Source organism: Pyxicephalus adspersus, chromosome Z, assembly GCF_032062135.1.
Source record: "Pyxicephalus adspersus chromosome Z, UCB_Pads_2.0, whole genome shotgun sequence".
Lineage (NCBI taxonomy): Eukaryota > Metazoa > Chordata > Amphibia > Anura > Pyxicephalidae > Pyxicephalus > Pyxicephalus adspersus.
This window is the reverse complement of record NC_092871.1, coordinates 77,922,343-77,935,749: the sequence shown is the minus strand read 5'-3', so window position 1 is coordinate 77,935,749 and position 13,407 is coordinate 77,922,343. Positions and strand designations below refer to the sequence as shown.

Genomic DNA, 13,407 nt, shown 5'->3' with positions numbered 1-13,407 from the left:
GCCAGCTGCTGCGGTAATAAATTGAATCAGTTGCTTTACTGTGCATGAACATAGCAAAGGTTCTCCTTAAACCCAAAAATAAACCACAAATGGAAAAGCTTCCAATTCTCCTATGGCAATAAAACCAATCAGTGCTGTTTGTAGGTCGGGCAACCAAATGAGAATGTGGCGGCTCTATAGGTGAAAACCATTACACTACAGGCCAGAACACACCTAGAAATGGTTTGTGCAATCCAAGAAATCCAAATTCCTGGTAAAAAAAAAAAATTCCCTTACATATTTATTTTACCCCAACAATGCAATTTTGCATTGTTATAATATACAAGTTCTGATGTAAAACGAGCGAGCGTCTGTCTGACCCATGTGACATGACATGTATTATAGCTGCATGGCGGTAAAAAACTGCTACAGTCTGCATTTGCATGTTAATGTCCTTTAGGAAAACAACAGAACCAATCGTGGAAGACAGATTTATGAAAGCGGCAAAGAGGCCGAAACAGAAGTAGTCGAGTTAAAATTTGCCAAAAACTTTGAAAACTTTTTTAATTTGCCTTCCTGATGAGTATACCTGCAAATTTATAATCAAGGACCCTTTTGGCTACAACCCAATTGTTTACAGGTTCCCACAGCACCGTAGCCACAAGCCAAGGAGCAGGGTGGGTTTAATCCCCACCTAAATATCCCAGAATGCATTGTCCCAGTTGTATGATTCAAGGTTAAAGCTTTAAACTGCTAAAACACAATTTTCCTATAACCATGATACTTACTGGACAGGAAAGTAAGCAGAGAGAGTTTACTTCTGCTTTATCTGTTGCAAAGAAAAAAAATCAGGTCTCCTGTCCTATCAGACAGCGCTCTGTATATCTGAGGACTGGATGGACAGTGATACAAATCTTCTGGCCCGTAAAAAGGCTCTTATATGTATTTTATTATTGGACTTAACAGTTTGCTTGTAGTTCGACTTTATAGAAGAACTCTAAAAAGATATAAAAGACACATTGATGGATTTTTGGCTGTGGTTTACCTTTAAAGGAACTATGTTAGTAAAGAAACATGGGATACCGGATAACACACGGCCGCAACAGACAGCAGAGCATAAAGCAGTTGTGATCTCAGTTCACAATCACGTGATGACAGGGGTCAGACATAGTTAACATATGACTCCGATTTGAGACGCCCTGGAGAAAGAAGGTTGCAGGTGCATATTGCATATACTAGATTTATGCAACAAGACTTGGCCACCATAAGCAAAAATGAAGAATTTCTGTGCGATGATCTATAAATCTTTCTTTTCTTACAGCAGTCTAAGCCTCTAGGGCCACAGAAATGGATAAGAAAATATGCAGAATAATAGTGTGACTTACCACAATGTCAGCTCAGCCTGCCCTCCTGCCTACATACATTGTTTACTTACGACTTAGGGTATCAAGCTGTTTGCAATGACTTCCATGTGTGACTGGCTTTTAATAGTTTATGGACCATTACCGTGAAGGAATTCAGGATAAAAATGACCATTCACAGGAAGAAACAGCACAATCCTGGATAACTAACACAAGATTTCAAGCCTTCCAGTGTTTGGAATGTAATTTGACATCCCAAGTGCAGTCACACAAAGGGTGTGGAGAGTGGATAGCTCTGTATATGTTTCACCTAACTTGGAACATTTTTACACTAGATGGTCAAGGAGTCAGAGAAAAACAAAGCTGCATGATGGAGGCCTGTGTAAGTATAGCCCAGAACAATGAGATTACTAAAAAAAAAAACCTTGAGACTGATAGCCTCTTCAGCCACAGAAGCAGATGCTGACCCCTTCTTTATGCCTAAATAAAAAAGACCTCATTCATCTGGAAACAAGGAAGATTATTCATTGAAAAAAATGAGGACAGTGGTCCCTCTGACTAAAATAATATTACTCACTAATATTTTGTTGAACTGCCTTATTGAGAATATGGCATGCATTTGCTGTGGTCACAATGTCACAACATTTTTTTCCATCCAGAGTTGAATTAAACTTTTCGCCAAGATCTTGTATTGGTGATGGGAGAGTCACTGTGTAAAGTCTTCTCTAGCACAAACCAAAGATTTGCAAAGGGGTTAAGGGCTCTCTGGTGGCCAATAAAGGGAGACAATGAACCCCTTTTTTTACAATTTGATCCCAATGAATCCTGGCATTGTCAACCTTGAATATGCCCGTGCCATCGGGGAAGAAAAAATCCAGGTATTCATAATATTCAGGGAGTCAGCTGACCTAATTTTTGGGCACTTTACGGTAATGGGAGAGTCACTGTGTAAAGTCTTCTCTAGCACAACCCAAAGATTTGCAATGGGGTTAAGGGCTCTCTGGTGGCCAATAAAGGGAGACAATGAACCCCTTTTTTCACAATTTGATCCCAATGAATCCTGGCATTGTCATCCTGGAATATGCCCATGCCATTGGGGGAAGAAAAAAATTTCGTGTTCATATTATTCAGGAAGTCAGCTGACCTCATTTTTGGACACTGGACCTGACCCTACTAAAGCAGGGTTCTCCCCAGGCCCTTTTCAGCACCCACCCGTCTGTTTTTGGGTAGTTATTAAAGAGTTTGGTCACAATACGTGGGGCTGCCACCCACCTACAATTGCTTCCCACCCGGTTTAAAAAAATTTCTGGGTTGAGCACTGTAAAGCATTTCCAGATCTTAACACCTCCCCACCAGCACTCCAGGTTATAAAACTGCCACCATGGGCTTGGAGACTTATTTTGGCCAGGTAGTATAAATACACATGTATAAATACATATGTATACACTTACTTAAGTCTCACATCTGTGTCCCCTATTAGCTCCTAGATCCAGCGATAAACTGCAGCCCAGACTTTGTTGTCTCTATGGGACGACATACTGCTGTATTCCTCTGAATGCCGAAAGGACCTAGCTAATGGACATCCACAAGGAAAGGTTCATGCCATTAACAGTAACATGGAAAACTAAATAAGGGCCCTCTCCTGTGCAGGAAACAACATGGCATATTCTACATGCACACACCCATCATATGACCACAGATTTAGGGGACTAGTTTGGCCTTTCAGTCTAGATTTTTCCTAATCCGATGATTAGCTTGTAGGCAGGGGGTCTGTGTCTGAAGTTCACCTTTAAATCACCATGCAGTTATTAGCTAGTTTCCCTTCCTAATCCTCTTCTAGAGGAGACATTTGCAGAGATTGAGGAGATCCCAGAACACCCCAGCCCCCCATGCCTACGCACTTTGCATATATCTGAAGGAGGGGATCTACTGCTGTGCTGCCTTTACGTATCTTCAGAACAATGGGAAGCAGATGCTGTACATCACTAATGTCCTAAAATATAATTAAACCATTAACCCCATATCTGCTCCCGGGGGGTCAATGACATGAAGTGCAAGTAATTCTCTTATCCGTCACTTTGCTGTTAACAAGACTGTCTTGTAGTTCCCCTTGCACATAATAGAATGTGTTTTGCTACATGAGGCTAAAGTGAAATTATTTTTTTTATTGTGAATCTGCCGTTTTAATGTACAGGCGTGGTGCCGGTTGTCATGACAACCTCTTTGTTTCATCGCTCCTCATCATTACCGCAAAAAACACTGACGTTATTTAGTGTAATGGCCATACCGCAGAACAGAAGAAAATTCAAATGTTTAGCTAGAAATCTCCAGGCCACCGATATCATATTTTAAATATTTATTTTTAGGGATTTAGGTGGTGGTATGGAGTACAGAGAGGCTGAAGGAATAGAGAGACCTAACAGTGGATCAGAGACAGTCAGGGACCAAGAAGAGACATTACGAAAAGTTGGAGGTAAAAGTAGGGAATAAAGGAGCGGGATGGATGCCATCTGAGCCAATTAGGGCTTTATAAAACCACACATGACCTTAGTAATGTGCTGCACTGCTCCCTCATTGGCCAGTTACAAGAAGGGGCGGGTCCTGTAGTACTGTGCTGCCTAAATGCACAATAGTGAGGTCCGAGACATACCCAAGTTATTAGAGTTTCACAAGTGCATTGAGTTCAGCTTGAGAAACATTTACAATATCTGGCAATCCTAGGACATTTGTACCATATAAAAATCACATCCTTTAAACCTGACTCAAACTTTTAATAAATAATTAATGCAAAAAAGCTTTATGCTGATAATCATTAAACCCTAATTCTTAAAATAAACCTGTTCTTGGATTACAATTACTGAATTGCTATCTTGACTGACAAGGCGGCACCTAAAAAAAGCCAACTGTAACCTTTACAATTATTCCCAAGCGCCCCGGAATTCCTGAAAATGAGTGCTTGGTATTTAAATCCCGACTACAGGAATCTGGTTTTGTCCCAGCTTCACCTGTACTTCTTTTTTTGGCTGCTCAAAGTGATAGATGACCTTATAGACCAATAAATGGTCAAGGTACTGGGGCTAAAATTAAAATCTTCATAATTAAACATGGTAAATCTAAGAACCACTTCAAATCTCCCCATTTCACACTGGCGTGCTGTATTTTGTGTCTTTGTATGTATTGCAGTTCAATTGTCTTGAATGGACTGCACAGGATGGGCGCAGGAACAAAAACTGGGACTTCTCTGTTGTTGTGCAAAGCAGGCCAATTAACATTTAATATGGACCCCGATTTATTACCTCCCTGACGGTCTAATTATGTCAGTATTTTTATGCCAAAAGCGGTACTATTTTGTGCATGGAAATTTATTTTACATTGTAGGCCTATAATTCTTAGGCATAACTCACCAAAATATGTCCAATATTTAATACATTTAATAAAAACTTTAAATAAAAAAAAAAACAGAAATCTGTTAAAACAAGGCTGCATAAAAATACTGAAACCTGTAAAAAAAAACTGTACAGTAGCATTATATATATATATATATATATATATATATATATATATATATATATATATAGATTACTTTGTATTTGATTTAATGCAGTTATTTTGTATTGAATCCAATACAAAATTATTTGAATTTCCCGCTGTGCCTCCCGCATGCACCAACGTTACTGGGAACTCCCGGAGACAGCCGGTGCACTCGCCAGCGGAAGATCAGAGGAACAGGACGCGGTCCGAAGATGGGATCCGGTGGGCAGGACGCCGATGGGACCAGGTATTTATTTTTTATTAACTACTTTGAGTGTGGGTCCAGGTTACTGCTTTCAGCATGTTTTTTTTTTTTTTACCCCGAGCCACACTGGGGAATACCGCTCAGGGGGTTAAGGTTCTCCAAGACTCGGGAGGATGGGCTATCATGGAAGAACCTGGGTAATCCAACAAACTTGAAATGGAACTGGCCTAGGATTAAAAACATTTGAAATAATAGGAAATTATTTTATTCAATCTATTCCAGGTTTGCGGGATCATCCAGGTTCACCCAAGATTGTCTTCTCCAGTCTTGAAAAGCTTTATTTAAACCAGTATGTGCTAAGGTGCCATTTTATTGGAATAGCTACACAACATGTTACGCAGAGTACCACAAGGGTGAAGGGGCTATAACGGGATGTAGAGACAATCATAGGAACCTGCTTTTCAGTACCCCTAACAGTTTACTAATGCTAATGTAAACAAAGGTTTACTTTAAAGGCCTTAAGCCAAACTGCTAAATACGCAACTGAAAAACAGACACGTGAAATGTCATCACTGTCCAAATATTTGTAATTCTGATCAGCTCGTCAAAGACAGAGAGCAACAAACAGACCCAGAGCCACCCTGTGTCGTCCCCTTTCTATGTGCCCAACAAAACCACCCCAGTTCAGAAGGCAGCACCATGCCCGGCAATGCAATCTGGCAGGCTCTTGTTGCATTCTTACACATTGGAAAGTTGATTTCTTCTGTTCTGTGGACTAGGAGTATCTAATGTAAAGTTATAACCAGAATATAAGAATTTTAAAACACATTTTAATGATTTTGAAAGGTACAAGGGCAGAGAAACAGAAAATCTCATTAAATTGAGCTTTTTATTGGCAACGGAAGAGTTTTAGATGAGGCATATTTTATGTTGTTTAAATCTCAACTGCAGTCAAAAAAACAAATACAAAAATGAACTGCACATGTAATACGACAAAATGATATAAATACTGTTGTCAATGACAGACTCAAAGTTTCGCTATAAAGTGAATCTGTGCTTTGGCAATACGGAGCAATTTAACAGGTTCTCTTTAATTTAGAGCAACTACCAGGTAGTCAGGGCTGTACCCCTGGCAAGTAATGCAGGATTTCCTGGGGTGCAAGTGTCTCCTGATTTTCACCAGAGCACTCTGCAAAGAATGATGGGCCAGTAGCCCTAGTGGCCACCATATTAGCAGCCTATCAGCCAATAGAGGGACTGGTCTGAATCCAGGAACCAATCTGCTCATTAGCTTCAGCACGTCAGTGTTCTCCCCAGCCCCTTTTAGTTGGGAGCACAACCAGCCACTTTTCAGTAACCACGCGGCTGTTTTTGCATGCTTACAGTTAGTTAGATCACAAAGGGCTGGTATTCGCCTACAATTTCTTCCCATCCAGCTTAAAAAATATGTCTGGGTTAAACACTGCACATAGTATAAAATCCTCTTCAAGTGATTGTGCAGGGGATGCCAAGAAAGGTGGAACATTCACGGCTAAAGGGAGGCTGCTAATGCTGCAGGTTGCTGAACAGACAATATGCATGCGGAGTGGTCACAGAACACTGCAGGAAAATTATGTATGTGGCCTGCAACACACTAAACCAAAACACAAGATATTCGCAGATGCATAGTGTCACAATGGAAAAATTTAGCTTGCCTTCTTTTCACATGCATTATGGTTCGGAAAATTCATTATAAATGGGCTGTTTAACAAGCCGCAAAAACAGTCAACGCATGTGTTTCTTGTTTTTTTTTTAAATTGGCCCCTACCTACTCACTTGTTCTGGGTCAGCAAAACCCCAACTAACACACCCACACACACAGCAATCAGCTAAAAGAGTAAAACCACTAAAAGGTGATGTGAATAACAATGATTACAATGGTACTAAATAAAGAAGTGGAATAAAATGGAAAGCAAGTTCTTGAGGGCTATAATTTTAGAACCAGGACAACCAGCAAACATGAGCAACTGAGTGACTTTGACAAGGCCTGAATGGTGATAGCTAGAAGGCTGGGTGAGAGCATGTCCAAAATGGCCAATGTCTTGTGGGGTGTTTGTGTTATGATATGGTAAAAAGTTCCCATGATCACTGAGCCACGTGGGTAAGATATGGTCTATTTTAAAGAAGAGCTACTAAAAAATTGAGGTAAACCTAAAGCTGGCCATGAGAGAAAAGTATCGGAACATACAGAACATTTGCTGCTTGCGTATGAGCTTGTATATCTGCATACCAGTAAAGTGCCCATGCCCATGAACGTCAGGACTGAATGATGGAGCACAATGGGAGATGATAGTCTGTTTTGAGGAATCACAGCTTGCTTTTCATGTGGATGGCCAGGTGTGTGGCGGAGGAAGAGATGACAGTAGGATGCATTATAGCAAGATGGCAGCCTTGTGGTAGCATTGTAACTTAAAGGATCTGCTTATATTGTCTTGGTGACATATACCACAGGACACCTTTACAGGTTTTGACAAGCTCATGCCTCAAAAGGCCAGGGCTGCAGCACAATGGGCATTTATGCAATGAAATTTAGGTGGTAATTGTTTTGGATGATATATATTTTATATAAACACAAACACATTGCAAACAGACTACATATATTTGCATCTAAATCTGTGTTAGTATTCCTGCCCTGTTTTTGCACTTAGCAAGTTAAATAGTAGCCTGTTACCCTAAAACACTTGATTTGCACACAAGTAGGCCTTATCCATGTTGAATACAGGACAGCTGCACAGTCAGGCATCCGTGTGCGCTCCCTGGAAAGGGGCGTCCCTGTTTGGGAAGTGTATACGTGCTCATGTCTTGCTCCGCTGTATGAAATACCACTTTGTGCCCAGGAAGCAGCTTAATGAGCTGCAGAAGAAGGAGCTCAGCAACGCAATGAGCTGTTGAATGTGCCCAGGAAGAGAGAAAGATGCAGCATGTGCCAGCATGAAGCAGTATCGCCTACAGCAGGAGACCGGGAAGCTCTGATCTGCTGCAAGTCCTGGCTAGGGGCAGTATACATGCTCTGCCAGGAAGAGCTGCACAAAGTGTTCAGCAAATAGTGCAATAATGTGCCAAAAAATACACAACAGGATCCGCCACATGTACCAACTGAGGAGTATAATGAGTGCTATCCTACACAAAGCAAAGGCTGTACTCATGTACAAAGCATGGAGTCAAACCAGTCACATCATATAAAGCAAGGGGAGCAACAAGACAAGGGGTGCAAATATCTACAGCGTATGCCAAACAAGGGGTGCAAAAATCCACAGCATATACCAAACAAGGGGTGCAAAAATCCACAGCATATAAGGGGTGCAAAAATCTACAGAGTATGCCAAACCAGGGGTGCAAAAATCTACAGAGTATACCAAACGAGGGGTGCAAAAATATACAGAGTATACCAAACGAGGGGTGCAAAAAAATACAGTGTATATCAAACAAGGGGTGCAAAAATATACAGTGTATACTAAACGAGGGGTGCAAACATCTACAGTATATACCAAACAAGGGGTGCAAATATCTACAGCGTATGCCAAACAAGGGGTGCAAAAATCTGCAGCGTATGCCAAACGAGGGGTGCAATCAGCTGCAGTGTATACAAAACAAGGAGGTAAAATACATTGTAAAAATCATTCAGCTGAAGCATAAAAGAAGCAATGAGTGCAATAAGTTGCAACAAATACAAAGCAATGAGTGGAATACACTGCAGTATATGCCTTTGTACTGTCCCTTAGATATGCAAGTTGTGCTGATTTTTGTATCTTATCTTGCTGTGTATCTTTTTAAAGACAAACGACTCTGCAGTCTCTAATGACATAAAACAACTACAATGATCCTGGTAACCAGAGATCATGTGACCTAAACTGCCTATGCAGGAAATATTATAGGCAGCAGTTATTTTCCTATGGCCACCCAGAAGAAGTTTTTTTTTTACACAATTTAATGATATACATAATATGTGACTCACTGATATGAATTGACTGGTAACTAAAATTCACTGGGAAATTCACCAAGCTGAATGATTCCGTTTGTGATGGAGCGGCCAGGGGGTGTCCCCACAGGCTGCATTGTACAGTCTGAACCATATTGGCTAATTATCTTGTTATGTCGGTGGCACCATATTTACAACACAATGCAACAGCTACAGAGGATTCTGAGCAGATAATGGGAGCAGCTGTAGAAGTGCAGCCTGCATGCTACTCATACCAGGGGTACACTGACCTAACCGAGATTTTACAGCAAGGAGCTTATAATCTATGTACAGCCCATGTTTACCTTATCCTACATTATACAGCTATTCTTCAGGAACATTTACCAGTGAGGTTTATAATCCCCCTGGACCCTCAATGACTTACAAATGTTTGGAGATTTACATTGGAGGTTAGATTCAGGGTTTAAAGGGTTACACTAAATTCATTGCAAGGGGTAACTTTACTGATTAGTCTTGGAGTGTTTGCAATGAGTTCAGTTGTGTCTCAGTGTTGGGGGTCTCACGGGAGGTATAGGAAATTTATTTAGAAATTAGTGGCAGGGATTAGGGGTAGAGTTAGGTATCGGAGTTCCATTCAGAGGTTAGTAGTAAATGTTAGGTTTAGAGGGTAAGTTAAGACACTACTGATCAGTGTAGAAGTGTAACAATTAGTGGTTAGTGTTTTAGATTAGGTATAATTAGGTTATTACTATTAAACAGTATTTATATATGATTATAGGGTTATAATCAGTGGTAAAGGTTAGGGCTAGGTGGTTAGGGATAGTTAGGGCTAGGTGGTTAGGGCTAGGTGGTTAGAGCTAGGTGGTTAGAGCTAGGTGGTTAGGGCTAGGTGGTTAGGGCTAGGTGGTTAGGGCTAGGGGCTAGGTGGTTAGGGCTAGGTGGTTAGGGCTAGGTGGTTAGGGCTAGGTGGTTAGGGCTAGGTGGTTAGGGCTAGTTAGGGCTAGGTGGTTAGGGCTAGGTATTCAACAGTTAGTGTTAAATGTTAGGTATAAAGGGTTACATTCAGAGGTTAGTGATATGGTTTAGGTATAGGAGTTGTGGTTGGAGGTCAATGTTAGGTCTCAGTGTATCAATCAGAAGTTAGTGGCAAGATATAGATAGCGGGATACATTTAGGGGTTAGTGTTCCGTTTCGGGGGTTACATGTAGGAGTTAAGTTTTAGGCATAGGGGTTTTGTTCGAAGGTTTTGTTTAGGGGGTCCTAACACAGCCAATTTTATGGGTTTGCTATAGTAAATACATTTGTCGGTTAGGGTTAGATATTGGGGTCACATTTGGAGATTTATGTTAGGTATTGGGGTAATAGGTTTGATTTATGAATCATGGGTAACACAAGGTCCCAGAATCATTCCATGACCCAACATATACTATAGGCAGGATCATTTAGACATGTATGTGAATGTCATACTGACAGCCAGGGTCCCATACCAAACAAATACACACACCCTCTGGGTGACAAGTCTGACACATTGATATCATTCCTTGTCAGGGGTGCAAATCCAGCTCCTACTCACCACCTGGATAGGCTGGGTGTCAGGATACCATGCAAGGACCCCGCAATTATTCTGGGGGTCCATAAAATAAAACCAATCATCCTTTTCAATTGCAGAATTCTGAGCCTAATCTATTAGAAGGATTGTGCTAGAACAATGAAAGCGGGACCCCCTCCATCCCATCATGCAAAAAGATGAGAACCCTGAGGCAGCCATCACCCAGCAGCGCATGCTGAGGCTTGTAGTGCAACAGAAGACACAAGTTTCTAGCCCTCCTTGTTACCATGCATCCCAGCTTTGTGTCCTCTTCCATGTGGATGATACAAGTGTCAGTTTGTGTAGTCACTCTCTACACACCCAGGTTGGTGGCCCATGGCTACAGTCTGCTAGGAGATCAGCTACAAACACCCCATTCCTTCACCCTACTCCAGGCTCAGATCTGATCCCTGTGCACCCCCATTCCTTCCCCATCCACCAGGCTCAGCTCCCTGTGCACCCCCAATCCTTACCCCTACACCAGGCTCAGCTCCCTGTGCACCCCCAATCCTTACCCCTACAAAATCCTTACCCCTACACCAGGCTCAGCTCTCTGTGCACCCCCAATCCTTACCCCTACACCAGCCTCAGCTCCCTATGCACCCCCAATCCTTACCCCTACACCAGGCTGAGATCCCTGTGCACCCCCAATCCCTCACCCCCCAACATGTTACTTACAGTAAGTCTTCCTGGTCAGCTCCTCCACCACCTCCGGCTTCAGCTTGCTGTTGGATTTGCCCATGCTGAGTTGTGATGATTAATTCATGAATGGCAGCCTGTACTTCCTCTATCTCCCCGGGAAGCCTGCGGATCAGCCGGAGGATCAGCCCCGTGGTTGTGCAGCCCGGGAGATCTCCTTTGTGCCTGTGTTCCGGCTCAGGTTTCAGGCTGACAATGGAGGCAGAGGGAAGGAGATGGGCAGCTGGCTGATCTCAGGCAATGTGTGCCTGCCCACTGGCTGCCTCCCCGGGAGCTGTGTGCTTGTGTGGTTGCCCCTGGTTACAGGACACTGTCACACATGTCCCTCCTCTGCCATTCACTGGCTGCAGATACAATGTCTGCCCCTCCATCTGCAGATAACGCCTCTCTATCCTTGGCTCCCCCCCCCCACAATGATGGCTTTTCTTTCATGTCCACAGCCCCAGCCATAGCGCTCCTTAGTCTCTCCCCACCATTTACTACAGCAGTCAGTGCTGGCCGGCACACACTTATATTCTTCATAGGTGAGGGGGAAATGTGTAGAACAAGGAACATTTTGTGTGAAGTCTTTGTTTCCTTTAAAGAGATTTTTCCTCACTTCCTGTCCCTGTCATGCCAGTACAGGAAGTATTATTATTATTATTATTATTAAACAGGATTTATATACCCTGTTTCCCCGATGATAAGACACTGTCTTATTTTTTTTTTGAAGGCCAAAATATGCTCTAGGGCTTATTTTCAGGGGGATGCCTTATTTACCCATGAAGAAGACTACAGTACACAGTTATTGTTCATGTGCCATTCATGTCCACTTCTGATCAATCTGTGCCAATCATTGTCCCCTTCTGATTAATCTGATCCATTCATTGTCCCCTTCTACTTTAATCAATAATATACTGTACCATTTAATGTCCCATTCTAAAGCTTACCGTATATAGAGTGGTATTGCTCACAGCAAAAAAAAACCTGTCTGAACTCGTGAACAAACTCCTGCAGTCTCCGTTAGGGAGGGATGAGGGAAGCTGCCTGTGTTTGCGTGGGCGGAGTCACGTGTGTTTGCGTGGGCGGAGTCACTTCAGTCCTGTCACTTCCTCTTCATGAAGAGGACGCACGGAGGAACCACACGGAGGAACCACACACGGAGTCACCCACCGCACCACGCGATTCTGGTAAGTAATCGGTGGGTGGCTTATTTGCGGGGGGGGGGCTTATTTTTAATTTTTACCTAAAAAGGGGGGGGCTGTCTTATTTGATGGCCCTGCCTTATCATCGGGGAAACACGGTAGCACCAACATATTACGCAGTGCTGTACGTTAAATAGGGGTTGCAATGACAGACGAATACAGACAGTGACACAGGAGGAGGTGAAGAGCTGCCCCGAAGAGCTTACAATCTTTGTAAGCGGTAGCCAATCGGTGCTCCGCGAGAAGATTTTGGGGGTCCGCGGCTCTTGGTGCACCCCCGAGCCGGGTCAGGAGAAGGACCCCGCCGGGGACGCACCAGCCATGTCCCTCATGCAAATCCCTGGCTCAGGGAAGTGGGCGGGCTGTGTTTCACGCCACAACCCACCCACTCTCCCATCACAGGTCTGCGATGGCAGAGTGGGCGGGTTCATGGTGTTATGACATCACTATGGGAGAGGTACCTCCCCTTTGGTTCACAACCGGCTCCCCGTGCATATGCGGTAATGAGTCGGTAATTTTAGCAGTCTGCGGGACCAAAAAGGTTTGTGACCGCTGATCTAGGTAGTGGGGGAAGTATCACACCAGGGGTCGGCAAACTCCGCCCTTTAGGCCAGATACAGCCTAGCCGGTAGTTTGTTCTGGCCTATCGCCCCCTGTCCGATTCAGCCTAATGCCAGCCGGCAACCCGCAGGGATTTCACTTCAGGGGGTGTTCCCTGGTGGTGGGAGGAGCCAACAGGGCGAGTCCTAGTGTGCACCCGCCCACCCCATAAATGGTCTAGTGGCCCCAAAACTTTGCAGACCCCTGTATCACACAATAGAAGGGGAGATATGTAGTGATGGGAATTAGTGAGGGTTTTAAGAGACAGAAGAAGACGGGTGGGTGAGGTTGAAGGGTTGGGT

General features: G+C 43.2%; 1 protein-coding gene across 1 annotated transcript in view; it reads right to left on the bottom strand.

The window, feature by feature from the left end:
- The window catches only part of NCS1 (neuronal calcium sensor 1), a 67,510-nt gene extending 55,863 nt beyond the window's left edge, over positions 1-11,647 (bottom strand). The window contains exon 1 of the mRNA XM_072430175.1: positions 11,301-11,647. Within this exon, the coding sequence (XP_072286276.1) occupies positions 11,301-11,364 (64 nt within the window). The 5' untranslated portion in view covers positions 11,365-11,647. The remainder of the gene's footprint in view (positions 1-11,300) is intronic.
- Positions 11,648-13,407: the final 1,760 nt, after the last annotated feature.